General features: G+C 40.1%; 1 protein-coding gene and 1 pseudogene across 6 annotated transcripts in view; one reads left to right on the forward strand and one right to left on the reverse strand.

Annotated features, from left to right (window-relative positions):
- SNX27 (sorting nexin 27) overlaps positions 1–20,236 on the reverse strand; it is an 83,681-nt gene that overhangs the window by 22,585 nt on the left and 40,860 nt on the right. For all 6 annotated transcript variants that reach the window (XM_019919893.3, XM_019919894.3, XM_019919892.3 and 3 more), the window contains 4 exons: positions 8,260–8,452; positions 6,585–6,649; positions 4,685–4,789; positions 1,672–1,750 (listed from right to left, as the gene is read on the reverse strand). In XM_019919893.3, the coding sequence (XP_019775452.1) occupies positions 1,672–1,750; positions 4,685–4,789; positions 6,585–6,649; positions 8,260–8,452 (442 nt within the window). The remainder of the gene's footprint in view (positions 1–1,671; positions 1,751–4,684; positions 4,790–6,584; positions 6,650–8,259; positions 8,453–20,236) is intronic.
- LOC117312920 (protein FAM117A pseudogene) lies at positions 12,456–13,817 on the forward strand (annotated as a pseudogene).

Consider the following 20,236-nt stretch of genomic DNA (forward strand, 5'->3'; position numbering starts at 1 on the left):
AAAAGGCGGAGTTTTCTTCTCTTGATGTTTACTTGGCTTTATAACAGAGCAAAAGACAGATTTAATATTTCCCATTTTATTTGTTAACTAAAGCTTAGAGAAGAAGGTAAGATTAGAATCCAAGTGTCCTGGATCCTTAGCAATCCTTTGTAATATTTATATCTGCCTAGTTAGACTGTAGAGATTTGGGAAGACAATAAACAATCGGGAGATAGCTGCTTTAGGGGGAATCAAAGTTGTTCTACCTTGACCTGGGATGGCAAGGCGACTCAAATCTACCAAACTCTCTCCCTTTCCGGGATGAGGAAGTTCTGATCAGTCAATATTATCTGTTGTTTCTGGCCTCAGCCCTGTACATATATGATGTGGAAAAGACCCATAAACCGTAGGAAATCTGTCATTTAAAGCAAGCCTTCCAACTTCCTCCCCTTTGTGGTCTCAGTGCAACTATCCCTAGCTTTTATAAAAGAATATATAAGAGAAAATCTCTGTCACAGTGCAATAAAACTTCCTAGGAAGAGGATATCTGTTTACACAAACTTAAACACCGGGTTGGCCAAAAAGTTCGTTCGGTCTTTTCCATAAAATGGCTCCAGTAGCGCTTAGTTGTCTTTAACTTCATTCGAAACGGATTGTATTGTGACAGCTATCATATCAGCATGCGTTTAAAAAAACTTATCAAAATTGGTGAATTTTTGTGTAGCCATTTTAATATTGAAGATGGAAGAAAAAAAGCAACATTTTCGGCATATCATGCTTTATTATTTCAAGAAAGGTAAAAGTGCAACTGAAACGCAAAAAAAGATTTGTGCAACGTATGGAGAAGGTGCTGTGACTGATCAAACGTGTCAAAAGTGGTTTGCAGGACTTCTCTGGTGGAGCGGTGGTTAAGAATCCACCTGCCAATGCAGGGGACATGGGTTCGAGCCCTGGTCCAGGAAGATCCCACATGCCACGGAGTAACTGAGTCCGCGCACCACAACTACTGAGCGTGCACTCTAGAGCCCAAGAGCCACAAGTACTGAGCCCGCGTGCCACAACTACTGAAGCCCGCCCACCTAGAGCTCGTGCTCCACAACGAGAAGCCACCGCAATGAGAAGCCCACGCACTGCAACGAAGAGTAGCCCCCACTCGCCGCAACTAGAGAAAGCCCGCACGCAGCAACGAAGACCCAACACAGCCAAAAATAAATAAACTAATTAATTTTTTTAAAAAGCAAAGGCTTTTAATCAACATATTTCTTTCTAACTCCTGAAAACAAAAAGCTATTCTTAAAAATCTACAAAAACCATAAAGTACGCTAAAACAAACTGTGGCTAAGTAGAAAATCCCCTCTTTTTAAGGCTGTTTCATTGGAATATATTAATTTTGAACTCTGATTTTTAAAAATCTCATGAAAGTATCTGATTCAGTGCTGGGTGTAAGTAACTGATACTGCCAACAGAGGAAAAAGGGGTGATCAGGTATCTAGCCTTAGTGGGATTATGCTTAATGGGATTTGTCCTGTCTGCTTGTTAGAAACAGTCCCAATTAGTGGGATTGCCCCTTGTCTTCAAGATCTTCTTCTCTAGGCAAACAGTTTCAATTTGACAGCTTTTGGGAGCTTCAGTTTCTTAGTATTAGGATAAAATATCCTCAAACAAAACGTAATATTAGTTACTGGCACTTACCAAAGGAATGATTGATCACTTCAAATAAGGCAAAGTAATTCACTGTCGTACTATCCATGCCAACCTTTGCTGCAATAGCCTAAAGTGTAAACAGGATAGATTAGTTTCAGGAAAACAAAATCAGACAGTGCTGTGGGAAAAGACAGGTATATGCATGAGGAGTGGGGAGAAGAGAAGGGTTTTGCCATCTTGGTTTCATAGAAACTAAATTCATGGTCCACAGCTACTCTTTTTTGTATGTATGAATACATATGCATGAAATAAAAGAGAAAAATACCTTTATTTGATCCAAACAGCTATGATCTCTAAATATGAGTTTCTCCCCTCCAATTAAAGCTAATAACAGTCTCTCCTTAAATATCAGCTTTGCTCTCTGAAATAGGACTTCATACATGAGGATCTTTTAGAATAGCACTTACAAAAAATGTGCTACATAAGGACAGATTTTAAAAAGAAAATAAATTCTTAAATATCTAGTCTCACACATTCAGCCTACATTTAATATACAGGCTGTTAACATACAAGATCTATATCTTTGGTTCTTGAGCTTAAAACATTGTTTATCAATTTTGCTCATACTTCACAAATTATTCTTGTTTACTTTTCAGATGATCCACGTCTCATGCTGGGGACCTCTATATCCTAAGAATTATCATCATCCTTATCCATGTGAAAATAGCAAAATGTTGGGACAACAGAGACATTTTAAACAAGTATCAGTCCTTCTCTCTAGGAACTAAGGTCCCAACATGATAAATAAAAAGAAATTGAAAGACTCCATATGCAAATAAAGGAAAATTGAAATTACATACAAATAACAAGAAAACACAAAGCAAAAAACACAAACTAGTAGTACCAAAATTCATTTTCAAGATCAATCCCAAAATGTATAAATAAAGTGTTAATTAAACAAGAGAAAATTATTGAGTATTTGTGTCTCAGTAAACCAAATATGATATCCTTCTTCCTGTATCTACTCACGTATCAGACCTAGGTTCATCCCTGATGTGAGGCAGAAACTGGAGACTGTAAGTGTTCTAAGTTACCATTCTATACTGCACTAGATAGAAACTGAAATCTTCTCAAGGTTTGGAAAATGGCTTATAGCTAGAAGTCTCAGTAACAGGGTGAGGAGAGAAGTGAAAGAAAAAGTTAGGCCTTGCTAGAGAAGTATTGAAAATGAAATAAAACATCAATAAGCTACATAAAATTAATGTTTTCCTTGCAATCAATCCACCATTTTATAATTTCTGAAATACCTCAGATCCTGTACATATCCTTTGCCATGGTATACAGTAAATATTTGGGGGGTAAAGTTTTTGTTTGCCACAAAGGAGAAATAAGTACTAATATCCAGAAACCCACTAGTCTCCCTGAAAATCTTGATCAAATCAGGATTAAAGACCAATGAAAAGGCCTAAAAGAAACAATTATACCCAGCACCCGGATCATGATCTTTCCTCACTGAAAGGAAAGACTCCTTGGGGAAATGACTGATTCAATCTAGTATAGGAAATATACAAAGATGAGCCCAGAGCATCTTGTTCTACCAAAAAGCAAGGATGCTATCATAAACAAATGGGTTGCACCACAAAAATACAGGAGCAGACATGAAGGAGATTCCACTGACCAAAGACAGAACAATGTGAGCACCAAAAAGAATATATGTTCTTGATTAAATCATACTGAGTATCTAAAAAGCCACATGACACTAAAATAATAATTATCTCATTGGACATCACTGGAATCAGCTAGGGCGTTGATCCTTTATGCCAAAAACTGGCAATAAAAGGGAAGAATTAAATATTTATCCCCCTTTTCCTATAAACTGTATTTCAGGATACTAAATAGCCTCAGTTGATAAGGGGAAGTTCTTTACAGAAGAATTCTAGTTAATAAATGTGAAGAAATGAGAAAATTGGAAAATCAGCATTTTGCAACCCTTAATGAAATCACTGGTTAGGACAGTAATCATCAGTGATACACTTATTGGATAAAAGATCAGTGAAGAACTTAACAATGGAGACATCAGGTTATTACCATGTAAACCTACTGATTAATCACTAAAAGTGGATAACCAGATATTGTGTTCCTCCGGTTGAGAAGCAATATGAAGTATATAGCACCGATTATGAAGTACTCTCATCAAAAAGCTGAACCTGAATCTAATCAAGCCTCTAGAGAAAAATTCCATTTATAGAAAATATAAGTAGACAGAAAGACATATTAAATGACACAAATAGACAAAAGAAGCAAACAAATAAATTCAGAATGTGGGACATTCCACAGGACACAGACCCAATTTCTGCAATAAAACAATAACATAAGGGAAAAAAGTTGGGGAAGGGAAGGGAAGGCAGACTGCTCTATATTAAAACAAACATAAAAACCAAATGTTTTTTAAGGACATAAGGACCTTGTTTAGATCCAAATTATAACAAATCAACTGTTAAAAATCATTTTTAGACAATTGGGAAAACTTGACTATGGATTTATTATTAGTTAATACCATGGAAGTAGTTAATTTTTTAGGTTTGATAATGGCTTTGTGATTATGTAAGAGGAACATCCATATTTTTTAGAGATGTATACTGAAATATACACAGGTCGAAAAACATGGAATTTGCTTTAAAATATTTAAACAAAGGAAAAGGAAAAAAGGATATATAACACAAATGTGGCAAAATCTTGAGGATTATTAAATATGAGTGATGAGTACATGGAGTTTCACTGTACTATTCTATTTTCACATACATTAGAAAGTCTTTTACAATTAAAAAGAGGGGGTGCTAATCACAACCATTACAACCTGGGGATATTTATTGTATCTTTCTTTCAAGGAGGACGAAGTACTTCCACGTTAATAATCATAACATCAACAGCAGCAGCTAACATTTAACAAATTTATTACATGCCAGATACTCCAAGCTCCTTATATGTATTAATTCATTTAATCTATCTTTCTTAGTTTTAAACCAACCAATGTCAAGCTACTTGTTCAAGTTTAATTTACCTGATATACTTGGTCTGTAGTACTGTTCTTTTTAACCCTGACTGTAACTGTTGTTCCATCTGGTAATGCTACTCTCAGCTCTACGTCAGACACACCATTGTAGTTCTGGGGAAAAGGCAGAAAAAGAATTAATTAAAAAAAAAAAAAAGAATTTATGACCCAGTATATCCTCATTCTCCTTGCAACATGCTAGCTAAACAACCTAAACTTGTGATAGAAAGAAAGTGAGTTCCAATGAAAAGGGGAAAAAAGACATAAGTCAATACATTTCAAGTCATAAAGCTGACTTTAGGCTGCAGCAGAAGTTAACCTTTAAGATGAACAGGGAGGAAAGAAATATGTTGAACCCAACGTGTTCATATCTCAAAACAGAAAACTTGTGTGAATCAGTCTAGGTCAAACACAGATAAGATTTTTGGCTTACTTTCAAACATTCAGAACTCACAAATGAGAAAAGAAAACAACCAAAAGCAGTAGTTTCAACAAATATTCTCTGGTTTTAAATGGTTAGGCATGCTAGATTGGCTCAAGAGGTATCCTAAGTTCCTTTCTGAACCCTGAAATAATCATGACACCTTTGAAAGGAAAAATTGATGAAACTCAGGAATCTGAGTTAGTCTGATGTCCAATTTTCTTCTAGCAAAGAGTAAACAATTCTTTTCCTCCTTAATTTGAAAGAAGTCTTTCTCTCTTACTGCTTTTGAAAATTAACACATTCTTCTAACAAATTTGTGACCTTGTAATTTTTATTACAGAGAAACAACTATTTAGAAACAAGTCCATCTTCATTTACCACTTTAAAAAAACTACTATTCATTGCCTAAAACCATCCTAAGCATTACTTTGTTATAAAAGCCCTTGTCTGCAAGAAACTTATAATCTACCTGGGGAAATAAAACATATACATATAAAATAATTAGTGGATGACACACTATTTAATACAGCAGCATTACATAGTCATTCTTCTATTTAATTAATATTTATTAAGCACCTACAAAATGCCTGACATTGTGGTAAGGCACTGGGAATATAAAGATGTTCAAGATTTAGCTCTTGTTCTGAAGATCTAATGTACAGCGTGGTGATCATAGTTAACAATACTATATTCTATATTTGAAATTTGCTAAGGGGGTAGATCTGAAGTGAAGAAAGGAAGGAAGGAAAGAAGAGAAAAGGGAGGAGGAAATGGTAATGAGATGATGGATAGGTTAGTTAACTTGATTATGGTGATCATTTCACAATGTATACAGATATCAAAACATCAAGTTGTACACCTTAATATATACAATTCATATTTGACAATTATATTCAAAAAGCTGAAAAAAAAAAGATTTAGCTCTTACCTACAGGTAGCTCATGATCTAGTAAAGTAAAATTATAAAGGGATCATCTGACTATATGTATAAAAAATTAGAGGGCTTCCCTGGTGGCGCAGTGGTTGAGAGTCCGCCTGCCGATGCAGGGGACACAGGTTCGTGCCCCGGTCCGGGAAGATCCCACATGCCGCGGAGCGGCTAGGCCCGTGAGACACGGCCACTGAGCCTGCACATCCGGAGCCTGTGCTCCGCAACGGGAGAGGCCACAACAGTGAGAGGCCCGCGTATCGCAAAAAAAAAAATTAGAGACTGAGATAGCAACAAGGTGATAATTATGTGTACTGACTGCGGAAGTTCTTGGTGGAATGAAAAATCAATGTGTATCCCCTGAATATCAGGGGAGGCTTCAAAGAGAAGGTGGACCTAGCACTAGGTCTTGAAGGATAAGCAGGACACATAACAAAAGGAAGTTGAAAAAACAGTCATTTTGAGAATTTATGGCAATTCAATCCATCATCGATATCTTTATTTTCCCCCACAAGGAGCCAAGAGGTAAACAGTCACTATAGTGTGTATTCACCTACCTCATCTGATTCTGATAAGAATTCCTGCATGATGTCACTCTCACCAATGACTCGTATTGAGCACACTATAGAAAACAAAGACAGAATCTGGCATGAGGCCCTAAAATCAAGAATATAAAGTCAAGAACATATCAAGGTTTAAGTATAAATCATCATTAGCAGGCAGTGCTGAGGTAGTATGCCATCCCTGACACATGATATTTTACGGCACAACAAACATTTATATAAATATGAACCAGAACAGAGGAATAATAGACGTACAAAGATGTAGCTTATTAAAAACATTAAACATAGACAAAGGAAGTTACCTGTAAAAGAGAAATAAAAGTTCAGTAAATCTAACTTTGCTGTCTTGTGTTAACTATTAATAAGCTAGACAATAGAGCAAGGGTAAGGTCAATTAGGAATAAACACAAAATTAAAATACAAAGAAAAATATCTATTTGGCCTAGGAGCAGGCCAGTAAGAGAATCATAAGCATTTAAAGCCACTTTGGAAAAAAATGGGTAGGTAATCAAGTATTAAGCTGAGCACATCTTCTCATCTTCTCACCTCACTAACTTTAACTTCAAAACAACTACAACTAAAAAAAAGAGAGAGAGAGAAAGGGAGAAGGAAGGAAAAGAAAACAGGCAGGTAGGTAGGTAATCATCTAAATCTAAGAGAGTTAATTTCCTAACATTCTCCTGAGGATAATAAATTACACTGCTGATTTTACTTCATTTTATTAAAAAAAAATTGTACTCTTTCTCATTTCCCAAAGGCTGTGTTAGGAGGCCATTCCATGTTAGAGAAAAGCTAAAAATAGATGAAGTTTAACTACCTTCTATGGGGGAAATGGTTTTTCTTCAGGGATAAAGCTCTCTACCAAAGTTTAAAAAAAATTCAACTAGGTCAATTAGTTCTTCTACAAGGACACAGAATTATTAAATACCACATAAGACCATTATTCTGTTAAATTAGTATTTTAAAGAAAAGCCTATTGCATGCCTAGCAAATTATGTAACTATAACGTAGCAAAACAAGGTCTCTTCTCTGAGCCACAAACTGAACCATCTTATTCAGGAGATCTGTGTCATTTCTCCCTGCCTTTCTAGACAAACGTTTCAGCATCCACATCCAAAGACTCCTAATGTATTGTTTGGAGGTCCTGAGATAACAAATAAGTTTTAATATTTCTACCTATAACCTACTTAGAAAAAGGGAACATTAGCTTACCTACAACTCATCAAACCTATCCATGGACACGTGTAAGAGGAATAAGGAATTTTCAAGTAGGACATGCCAGTGAACCAAAATCACTTTCATAAAAATGTCTTAAATACTGCCCATCTAGTTCCCAAATCAATTTAGCATGTTGCTGAGTCTGTATATGTTTGCTGTGTGCAAAAATATAACCCTACAAATAAATAAAGGTCCTTAATGCATCAAAAAATAATTATGCATTTTTCTGTTGTTGTTAAGTGTTTGGCGAGTCAATAAAATAGGCTATTAATTGCTGTACTGAACATTTTACTCTTGGCTTCAAAGCTCAGATCATTCAACACCTAAGTCAAAAACCTGATTTACTTTCACTGTTGAGTTTCAGGAAACTTAGCTATGCAGTTTAGGAGCTGCAATATATACCTAGACCCTATTTTTACTCAAGATAGTAGAGTTTAATAGCCTGGCTTACCTTTTTCTAGATATTCTTCCAACCCCCGACGTCGGGCATCTAATTGCTGTTCTGATAAAGAGAATGGCCACTTCCCTGGAAGTCGGGGAAATGTAAAGTTGGCAAACTCTCTCTTCAGGTTCTGGTGTAGGATGGCAAACTCCCGGTACCGCTTAGAACACAACTGCCTCCCTGCCATGTAAACATTGTATACCTGGTGAGGGTGAAGAACAAAAAAAAGCCTACTTACTGCAAATTAAATCACAGAATCACCTACAGTCAGGCTCAGATTGATACCGGTTAGGTATATTCTGATACACACTTAACAGAGAATATATGTTCAAGGTCACTGTAAAACAAGATTTACTTTTAATAAAGATGCCTGAAATTATATGTACAAAAGAGGGCTACTGCCTTCAGGGGGCCCATGATCTTATTTTTGATATTACAATTACCTCCAACACATTGTTTTAAATATCTTCAGAGGCAATTACCAGATTTTAAGGGTAGACTTTATTTTCAGAAAGTGAAAGATCATTCAAAGCCAATGTGGTAAGTAAAGTGAATGAACAAGCAGGCAAATTTGGAGAGAGATGTAAAAAATTAGAATTGATTATAAAGCAATGTGACTAATATTTGTGTGTGAACCACACTTCCAAAGACAAGCTCTAAAATTGATGTAAGCAATAGTGACATTTTTGTTACCAAATAGATCATTTTTGCAAAAACTCCTTTCCTGAAGTCAGATATCCCTAGTTTTGTTCTTCTCCCTTCCATCATTAAAACAGGGTTAACAAAAAGTTGAAGAATAAATGTACTCTAAGGACCTCCTCATATAAACAGTTAATAATCCTCATAAAGAAATAGGTAGAGGGACTTCCCTGGTGGTCCAGTGGGTAAGACTCCGAGCTCCCAATGCAGGGGCCCTGGATTCAATCCCTGGTCGGGGAACTAGATCCTGCATGCATGCCACAACTAAGAGTTCACATGCCATGACTAAGAGTCCACATGCCACAAATAAGGAGTCCGCATGCCACAACTAAGGAGTCCGCACACCATAACTAAGAAGCCCACATGCCGCAACTATGAGCCTGCATGCCGCAACTTACAGATCCCGCATGCCACAACTTAAAAGATCCCGCATGCCACAACAAAGATCCCACGTGCCACAACTAAGACCCAGCACAGCCTAAATAAATAAATAAATATTTTAAAAATAAAAAAGAAATAGGTAGAGATTTCTGTCTACTGTTCACAGATGCATGCCAAACTTCTAGAACAGGGCCTGGCACACAGTAGGCACTCAGTAAATATTTGATGAAGAAATGAATGTATGTATGTGTAATTCTTAAATATGTGTCCTCATAAAGGAAAGTGGTGGGATGCATAATCCAAAAACATCAAATAATCTAAGTTACTTTGTATTCTCAGAACATATCAAATTATGCAGAGATGGGAAAATTAGCCCCAAATCACATTTACTGGCTTAGCAAAAATCATTCAAAAATTTAAATGTGCACAAAATAGGTCATCTACTCATGTAATCAAGACTTAGTCACTGAGCATAGAGAACAGACTGGTGGTTGCCAAGGGAGAGGGGGTTGCGGGAGGGATAGAGTGGGAGGTGGGTGTTAGCAGATGTAAGCTTTTATACACAGAATGGATAAACAACAAGGTCCTACTGTACAGCACAGAGAACTATATTCAATATCCTATGATAAACTATAATGGAAAAGAATACCAAAAAAAGTATATTTATGTATAACTGAATCACTTTGCTGTGCAGCAGTAATTAGCACAATACGGTAAATCAACGATACTTCAATTTAATAAATAAATCAATAAAGACTTCGTCACTGAGAATGTATACACCAAAGCCCTTCCTTCAATCTCAGGAAGAATCTTTTCCATGCTTCTGTGATTTAGGAAGTATAAATTAAATGCAACAATAATTTAAAAACTCCTCTCTCACAACTCTCCTCCTATGATCCCTCCCCTACTTGAAAGCAAAGCCTCTAACCACTATCAAATAGTGTCCAGGGATGAGTATGATCCTGATCAATGAGTTTTCTTCTTATAATTATTGCTTAAATTTATAACTGATTGTAATGAATCACACATATTACCAAGTATTCCTTCTTAAGTACAAAAGCATTAAAAGGAAAACAGTCTTTCCCTCAGACAAGACCACACATTCTCTTAAGGGCAGGCAGTCTCAAGAAAGTCTTATTCAGTCAACCTGGTCTTATATACTTACTTCTCAAACTAAACTTCCCAAATTTCTCAAGAACATCATCATTCCTTTGCTTAAAAAGCAAGTCTACAACCCTACTGGTGTTAAAAATCAGTCTGAGTTCCTCACACAAGGAAGGAAGGAAGGGAGTAAAGCTAGCTTAGTGGCATTGGTGAATTAGGTATTCCCCAATGTCTTTTTCCAGGGAAGAGTAGACTAGGTCTTTGATAACACACAGAAAGACTATGACTGGATTTCCTCAATGATGATGACTTGAGTGATCGCAAGTCTAGAAAAACATTTCCTAGGGTAGAAAGAACCCTACAATTTGAGAGGCCTTTGTGACAATTTCAATCCTAAAATTTCAGTTTCTTATAAGGTGAGAAGAGTAACATCAAATAGCCTCTCACCACCCACCTCTTTCCACTTAAATGTGAAGTCAAAGGGAACAGAACTATAAATAGGATGCCTGACAGTTCAGTAATACTTTAATGCAGGTAGGAATGGCTTCCAAAAGAGCCAAACCGTTGTTGTTTTTTTAATAGACCTTTATTGGAGGATAACTGCTTCATAATACTGTTAGTTTCTGTTGTACAACAAAGTGAATCAGTCATATGCATACATATATCCCCATATCCCCTCCCTCTTGAGCCTCCCTCCCATCCTCCCTATCCCACATTTCTAGGTCATCTCAAAGCACTGAACTGATCTCCCTGTGCTATGCTGCTGCTTCCCATAACTATTTTACATTCAGTAGTGTATATATGTCGATGCTAATCTCACTTCGCCCCAGCTTCCCCCTCCGCCCTGTGTCCTCAAGTCCATTCTCTATGTCTACATCTTTATTCCTGCCCTGTCACTAGGTTCATCAGTACCATTCTTTTTTTTTTGAATTCCATATATAAATATATATATGTGTTAGCATACGGTATTTGTTTTTCTCTTTCTTACTTCACTCTGTATGAGACTCTAGGTCCATCCACCTCACTAAAAATAATTCAATTTCATTTCTTTTTATGGCTGAGTAATATTCCATTGTATATATATGCCATATCTTCTTTAACCATTCATCTGTCGATGGACACTTAGGTTGCTTCCATGTCCTGGCTATTATAAATAGTGCTGCAATGAACATTGTGGTACATGTCTCTTTTTGAATTATGGTTTTCTCAGGCTAAAACACTGATGAAAGAAATCAAAGATGACATAAACAGATGGAGAAATATACCATGTTCTTGGATTGGAAGAATCAATATTGTGAAAATGACTGTACTACCCAAATCAACCTACAGATTCAATGCAATCCCTATCAAACTACCAATGGCACTCTTCACAGAATTAGAACAAAAAATTTTACAATTCGTATGGAAACACAAACTGTTTGTAAGTTAACTGTGCTTATTAGCAAATGAGAAACATACAAAAAGAGATCACAACAGACTACTTTGTTCTTCACTTGCCCTTAAAATTAACCAAGATCCATTAGCATCCATTTCCCTGGTTTGGACACACTCATTTGCAAAGTAAATGACTGACTCCCTGCTGAATCAACTCATGAATGTCCATGATCCATGAGAAACGACCATAGTCTCATTACAAATGAAAATATCCATCAAAAAATATATTCTCTGGACTTGAAGGAAGATAATCAAATAGGAACTAAAGATATACACAGGCTGACAGTGCTTCTAGAATTTTTCCACCTTAATGTAAACCCTCAGACTGGCTGGCTCATACATGGAATTAGATTATGTTTGTCAAGCTTGCGATAGCACGCTGAATTTAATGATCACTGGTCACTGTCTTCTCCAACTGACCATATCCTACAAAACTTCAAAAGTTAGAATATTCATACAGATGGGCAAGAGGCACATGAAAAGATGCTCAACATCACTAATTATTAGAGAAATGCAAATCAAAACTACAATGAGAGTGTGGGGCTCGCTGTGGGGCCGAGGCAGGCCAGCAGTCAGGCGGGCGGGCGATGGCGGGGGCCGCAGTGGGCGGCAGAGGCGGAGGTGCCTGGGGGCCAGGGCACGGAGGGGCAGGGGGCCTCCGGCGGGGCTGCTCTCCCCCAGCCCCCGCCGGCTTTCCCTGGGCGGGGCTGCAGCCGCTCAGGGCCACCGTCCCTTTCCAGCTGCAGCAGCCGCACCAGCGCCGGGACGGGAGTGGCCGCGCAGCCAGCGTCCCGTGTTCCGTGGCCCCAGAAAAGCCAGTGTGTAGGCCTTAGCCACCCCAGGTCCGGCGTACATTCTCCCTGGACACCATCCTCAGCTCCTACCTTCTGGGCCAGTGGCCACGAGATGCTGATGGGGCCTTCACCTGTTGTACCAATGACAAGGCCACCCAGACCCCCCTGTCCTGGCAAGAGCTTGAAGGTGAGCGGGCCAGCTCGTGTACACACAAGCGCTCAGCGTCCTGGGACAGCACAGACCACCGAAAAGAGATTACCAAGTTGAAGCAACAGCTGCAGAGGACAAAGCTTAGCCGCAGCGGGAAAGAGAAGGAGCGGGGCTCCCCCTCCAAGGGGACCATGCTGTGCGGGGAGCACTGAGGGCGTCCCCTCCCAGCTTCCCCTCAGGGTCCTCTGTCCTGCGACTGAGCCCCTGCCTGCACCGGAGCCTGGAAGGGCTCAACCAAGAGCTGGAGGAGGTGTTTGTGAAAGAGCAGGGTGAGGAGGAGCTGCTGCGGATCCTTGAAATCCCTGACGGACACCGAGCCCCAGCTCACCTCCAGAGCGGCAGCTGTGATCATCCCCTCCTCCTCCTGGAGCCTGGAAACCTTGCCAGCTCTCCCTCCATGCCCCTGGCATCCCCCCAGCCTTCTGGCCAGACTGGCCGTGAGGAACACCAGGGTGCAGCCGAGGAGCTGACGTCCATCCCCAGTGACAAAGCTTCCCCTCCAGGCCACCCAGCCTTCCTTGAAGAGGGCAGCCCATCTCCAGTCCTTGCCTTTGCCGCCTCCCCTCGGCCCAATCACAGCTACATCTTCAAACGGGAACCCCCGGAAGGCTGTGAGAGACTGCGGGTGTTTGAAGAGGCCACGTCCCCAGGTCCTGACCTGGCCTTCCTGACTTCCTGTCCTGACAAGAACAAAGTCCATTTCAACCCAACCGGCTCGGCTTTCTGCCCCGTCAGCTTAATGAAGCCCCTCTTCCCCAGCATGGGCTTCATCTTCCGTAACTGCCCCTCAAGCCCGGGGTCCCCCCTTCCCCCGGCCAGCCCCAGGCCACCGCCTCAGAAGGATCCAGAGGCCCCCCCAAGGCCTCCTCGCTGCCATTTGAGTCTTGGCAGCGCCCCCACCGTCAGAAGAGCCTGCGCTTTTCCAGAGCTCCCTGGTGGTCTGAGGGCCCCACTCCCACTTCACCATGGAGACCAGAGCCTTGGTGGCAGGCCCCTCCCGAGCTCCCCTGAGATGGGGGATGAAGGAGCCCTTCCCTCCTGGCCTTTGAGCACTTTCATTTATTGTGTCAAAGCCCTGGGTCCTCTTTCCGATGGACCCCTGCCCCTTCGAATGTGAGGGGACCTGCCTCCTCCACTAGAAGCTGGGCAGCTCACAAGTCACACCCGTGTTCTTGTCACCCCCTCACTTGGTGGAAAACTCAACCAGAAGGTCTTGGGTCCCCCACCCCTGGGTGTGAGTCCGAAGGACAGTGTATGGGGCCCATGTCTTTACCATGGAGCAAGCTAGCCATGATTAAAGGAGAGGGGACACCACAGATTTCCTTACCTCTCCTCCCCAGACACAGATGAGGAGACCCGAATAGATTCCCCGATCCTCTCAGTCCCATCCCCCTACCTCCCTCTCATTGGAGGAGCTGACCAAAGCAGCTCGAAAGGGCCATAACACTTGACCAATCCAGCTGCTGGCAGAGGGGGAACCAAGCGTTTTCCTAAGTGGCATTTTCATCTCGCTTTCACCCTAAGATTGTCTTAAGCAGCAGCCCAGCCTGCCCAGCCCCAGGTGGGTAGTAGGGGAGAGGGAGAACTGGCATTCCTCCGGGTGGCAAGTGGTGACTCTCCACCCTCCACCTGCCCCAGGACTGGGCTGGATTAGAAAAATGCCTATTTTTCTTGTATCGATGTAGAAACTCTATTTTCTCCCAAAGACACTATTTTTGCAGCTGTTTGAAGTCTGTATATTTTCCATACTGCAGAGCTTACACAAAATCGAAGAAGAATGTTAATGTTCAAGTTTTATTATCCTGTGTTTAGAAGTTGTGTTTTTTTGTTTGTTTTTTGCAGATCTTGGTGTTAATAGACCAAATAAATAAGTATTCCCAGGGGAAAAAAAAAAAAAAAACTACAATGAGGTATCACCTCATGCCAGTCAGAATGGCTATCATCAAAAAATCTAGAAACAATAAATGCTGGAAAGGGTGTGGTGAAAAGGGAACCCTCCTGCACTGTCGGTGAGAATGTAAATTGATACAACCACTATGGAAAACAGTATGGAGGTTCCTTAAAAAACTAAAAATAGAACTACCATATGACCCAGCAATCCCACTACTGGACATATACCCAGAGAAAACCATAATTCAAAAAGAGACATGTACCACAATGTTCACTGCAGCACTATTTACAATAGCCAGGACATGGAAGCAACCTAAATGTCCATCGACAGATGAATGGATAAAGAAGATGTGGCACATATATACAATGTAATATTACTTAGCCATAAAAAGAAACGAAATTGAGTTATTTGTAGTGAGGTGGATGGACCCAGAGTCTGTCATACAGAGTGAAGTAAGTCAGAAAGAGAAAAACAAATACCATATTCTAACACATATATATGGAATCTAAAAAAAAAAAAAAAAAGGTACTGATGAACCTAGTTGCAGGGCAGGAATAAAGATGTAGACATAGAAAATGGACTTGAGGACACAGGGTGGGAGGGGGAAGCTGGGGCGCAGTGAGATTAGCATCAACATATATACACTACCAAATGTAAAACAGTTATGGGAAGCAGCAGCATAGCACAGGGAGATCAGCTCGGTGATTTGCGATGACCTAGAAGGGTGGGATAGGGAAGATGGGAGGGAGGCTCAAGAGGGAGGGCATATGGGGACATATGTATGCATATGGCTGATTCACTTTGGTGTGCAACAGAAACTAACACAGTATTGTGAAGTAATTATACTCCAATAAAGAGCTCTTAAAAAAAAAGTTAGAATGTTCAGATTGCAAAGCCAGCTTCCAAGGGTAACAAGTTACAGCCCTCCTGAGATACTCTTTGCTGAGTTAGACCCCAGTAAGGGAAAAGGAATGAATTACGAGTGGGCAAAGTGTACAACTTATCTCTGATCAGTGATCTAATTTTGTCTCTCTGGATTCTGCAAGTCAAAGTTTCAAACTTCAGCTTTGAAATAATTTCCAAATTTCTCAATATGTAAATGTTGAAAATCCACACCATGCCATTTCTCTCTTTATCCTCATGAATTAATTCTATGGAATGAATGCCAGAAGACAGTAACTGATAAATTCTCACAATAGCACAAACCACTGGAGGGAAAGCAATTCTAGTAATATCTGGGCTCTGTATTCAATAGCAAAACCCAAAATTCCAGATATCAGAGATCTTTATTTTGTTGCTTCCTTAATCCCCACCTACAGATTTCTTAAGGCTTTTAAATGGTAACATCTCATTCTATGTAGGATCTGAATATTAAAATGTTCTCACTTTCTCAAACCTCTAGTAACCAACAGGAATTGTGCTACTGAACACACAGAAGAGACTCTCCTTATACAATGCAAAAGTGATTAGAAGAAAAGAATGATGACAATTTGGCCATGACAACATCACCCAAGTTCTGCTTACATATGTCAAATAGACCCTGATCTAGTCCATGCTATTGATCTGAATGAATCTTCAATGTACATTATGATCAACAAATTGTTTCCAATGCTCCCTTGCCATTTAATCTTGTTTTTAGCTGAAAATTCATCTTCAAAGGACACATTATTTGCTATTCATAAGCTGCTTATAATAGCAAAAGGAGATACAGCACTCTTAGCTGATTTCTGGGTGAAAGGTGTGAGATCCTTAACTAAGGGATTCTTCCCAAATACTGAAGTATTTAGGCTTCTTCTTGGAAAGAAAAAAAGCAAAAGGAAACAACATGATCCTAAAGAACTTAGGTTTAGTGTGTATGTGTGTGTGTGTGTGTGTGTATGTGTTTTCCCTAATGTAGGTCATAAATGGTATCTATTTTCTTTATTTGGACCTCAGGTGTACAGAACTGGATTAATCACAATCCTTGGTTCATAACACAGTCTCATTTTGGCAAACTCTTTGTTTGGATATTTAATTTGGTTATTTTTATTTTACTTTTATTTTTTTGACCATGCCATACATCATGTGGGATCTTAGTTCCCCAACCAGGGATTGAACCTGTGCCACCTACAGTGGAAGCGCAGTCTTAACCACTGGACCACCACGAAAGTCCCTATTTAGTTATTTTTAACATTGTGAAAAGCAAACTAAAAGCTAAGACCTTGACAAAAACATTTCTAACCATATAGTCTCTGCCTCCTTCACCCTATCTCCCTGTTTCTCTAACTCCCAAAATTATTATGCTCAACCATGTTTCGTTACTCCCTTGTTTTTCTTTTTATAGTTTTTTCCTGCATTTATATGTAATCCTTATATTTTTTATTTTAATTTTTGAAGGGTATTTTAGTTTTATGAAAAGGCTATCATGCAGAATGAGACCTTTTGGGACTTATTTTTTCACTTAGTCTCATCCACAACGTTATATATCTTTGTTGTTTATTCTGTTGTATACGACACTTCGTTGTTTCGCTTTTCAAAAATCTGTTCTTTTGATGGGTATTCAGGTTGTTTCTGGGTTTTACTACTTCTTAGTTTTGGCTATTATGAACAATGCTGCTATGAACATTTGTGCATATGTCCCCTGTAGTACATATATAAGAGATTCTCCTGGGTATACCCTAGAAGAGGAACTGCAGAGTTATAAGGTATGTGAATATTCAACCTAAGGAGATAATGCCAAACTGTAAGCTAAAGCAGTTACATCAATTTTTACTCCTTTCAGTAATAATATAAAAAGATCCTCTTAATTTTTACCAGTGGAATGGGTATGAAAAGATTTCTCACTATGGTCCTAATTTACATTTCCATGATTAGTAATGATGCTGATCATCACCTCTCCATATATTTATTGGCCAGCTGCCCAGGGATCCAGCCCCACCTACCAGTGGGTCAATATCAACTCTGGGAAACCCTGGGCCCCACAGCCAGCGAAGTCAGGAACTGGCCCCACTCACCAGCAGGCTGACACCAGCCCCAGAACCTTCCCAGGACATGGCCCCACCCACCAGTCACTGGCAACTTCTGCACTAGGCAAGGCCTGGCAACCAACCTGATCAGGGGCCACCCATGCTTACCAAGGCACCCACAGTAGTCAGCCTGACACAACAGAAGGGCCCATGCAGCCCACATAGATGGCACCCCTAAAGCATAGAGGTCTGGTGACCAGAGGGGAGTATGCTGCTGGCCCATAGGCATTTCCTACATAAGGCCACTTCTCCACGATCAGGAAACATACCAACCTACCAAATACATAGAAATAAGAACACAGAATTTGGCAAAATGAGGCGATAGAGGAATATGTTCCAAACAAAGAAACAAGACAAAACCCTAGAAGAAGAACTAAGTGAAATGGAGATAAGCAATTTATGCAATAGAGTTCAAGGTAATGATCATAAAAATGTTCAAAGAACTTTGGAGAAGACTGGATGAACACAGTGAGAAGTTAGAAGTTTCTAACAAAGAGTTAGAAAATATAAAGAAGAACCAAGCCGAGATGAAAAATACAATAACTAAAATTAAAAATACACTAGAAGGATTCAACAGGAGATTAGATGATACAGAGGAATGGATCAGAAAACTGGAAGACAGAGTGGAGGAAATCACTCAAGCTGAACAGAAAAAAGGACAAATAATTTTCAAAAATGAGGACAGTTTAAGACACCTCTAGGACAACATCAAGCTTATAACATTCACATAACAGGGGTCCCAGAAGGAGAAGAGAGAGAAAAAGGTGCAGAGGACGTATTAGAAGACATAATAGCTAAAAACTTCCCTAACTTGGGAAAGAAAGCAGACATCCATATCCAGGAAGCACAGAGAGTCCCAAACAAGATCAACCCAAAGAGGACCACACCAAGACACATTGTAATTAAAATAGCAAAAATTAAAGATAAAGAGAGAATATTAAAAGCAGCAAGGGAAAAGCAACTAGTTATGCACAAGGGAACTCCCATAAGGCTATCAGTTGACTTTTCAGCAGAAACTCTGCAGGCCAGAAGGGAGTGGCACAATATATTTACAGTGATGAAAAGAAAAAACCTGCAACCAAGAATACTCTACCTGGCAAATTATTCAATAATTTGAATAATTATTCAAATCATTCAGATTTGAAGGAGAAATCAAAAGTTTTACAGACAGGAAAAAGCTGAAAGAGTTTAGCACCATGAAACCAACTTTACAAGAAATGTTAAAGGGATGTCTCTATGCAGAAAAGACCACAACTAGAAAGAAGAAATTATGAAAGGAAAAATCTCGTTGGTAAAGGCAAACATACAATGAAGGTAGTTGATCAGCTACTTATAAAGATAGTAGGAAGGTTAAAAGACAAAAGTATCGTAATCATCAATATCACAATAAGCAGTTAATGGATATACACACCAAAAAAGGATGTACAAGATGATGTTAAAAACAGTAAACGTGGGCTTCCCTGGTGGCGCAGTGGTTGGGAGTCCGCCTGCCGATGCAGGGGACGCGGGTTCGTGCCCCAGTCCGGGAGGATCCCACATGCCGCGGAGTGGCTGGGCCCGTGAGCCATGGCCGCTGAGCCTGCGCGTCCGGAGCCTGTGCTCCGCAATGGGAGAGGCCACAACGGTGAGAGGCCCACGTACCGCAAAAAAAAAAAACCAGTAAATGTGGCGAGGAGTAAAAACGCAGGATTGTTAAAATGCATTCGAAATTAAGAGATCAGCAACTTAAAATAATCATATAAATAGATGGACAGATAGATTGCTATATATATACTTCATGGTAATCACAAACCAAAAGTCTATAAAAGATATACACACAAAGAAGAGAAAGGAATCCAAACATAACACTAGGGATATGGAAAGAGAGCCAAAAAACAAAAGAAGAAAAGAACAATAAGAGCCATAAAAGCAACCCCAAAACAATAAAATGGCAATAAGTACAAACCTATCAATAATTACTTCAAATGTAAATGGGCTAAATGCTCCAATCAAAAGACATATGGGCTTCCCTGGTGGCGCAGTGGTTGAGAGTCCGCCTGCCAACGCAGGGGACACGGGTTTGTGCTCCGGTCCGGGAAGATCCCACATGCCGCGGAGCGGCTGGGCCTGTCAGCCATGGCTGCTGAGCCTGGGCGTCCGGAGCCTGTGCTCCACAACGGGAGAGGCCACAACAGTGAGAGGCCCGCATACAGCAAAAAAAAAAAAAAAAAAAAAAAAAAAAGACATAGAGTTGGGCTTCCCTGGTGGCGCAGTGGTTGAGGGTCCACCTGCTGATGCAGGAGACGCAGGTTCGTGCCCCGGTCCGGGAGGATCCCACATGCTGCGGAGCTGCTGGGCCTGTGAGCCATGGCCGCTGAGCCTGCGCGTCCGGAGCCTGTGCTCCGCAACAGGAGAGCACACAACAGTGAGAGGCCCACGTACCGCAAAAAAAAAAAAAAAAAAAGACATAGAGTTGCTGAATGGATAC

The sequence above is a fragment of the Tursiops truncatus genome, chromosome 1, assembly GCF_011762595.2.
Source record: "Tursiops truncatus isolate mTurTru1 chromosome 1, mTurTru1.mat.Y, whole genome shotgun sequence".
NCBI lineage: Eukaryota > Metazoa > Chordata > Mammalia > Artiodactyla > Delphinidae > Tursiops > Tursiops truncatus.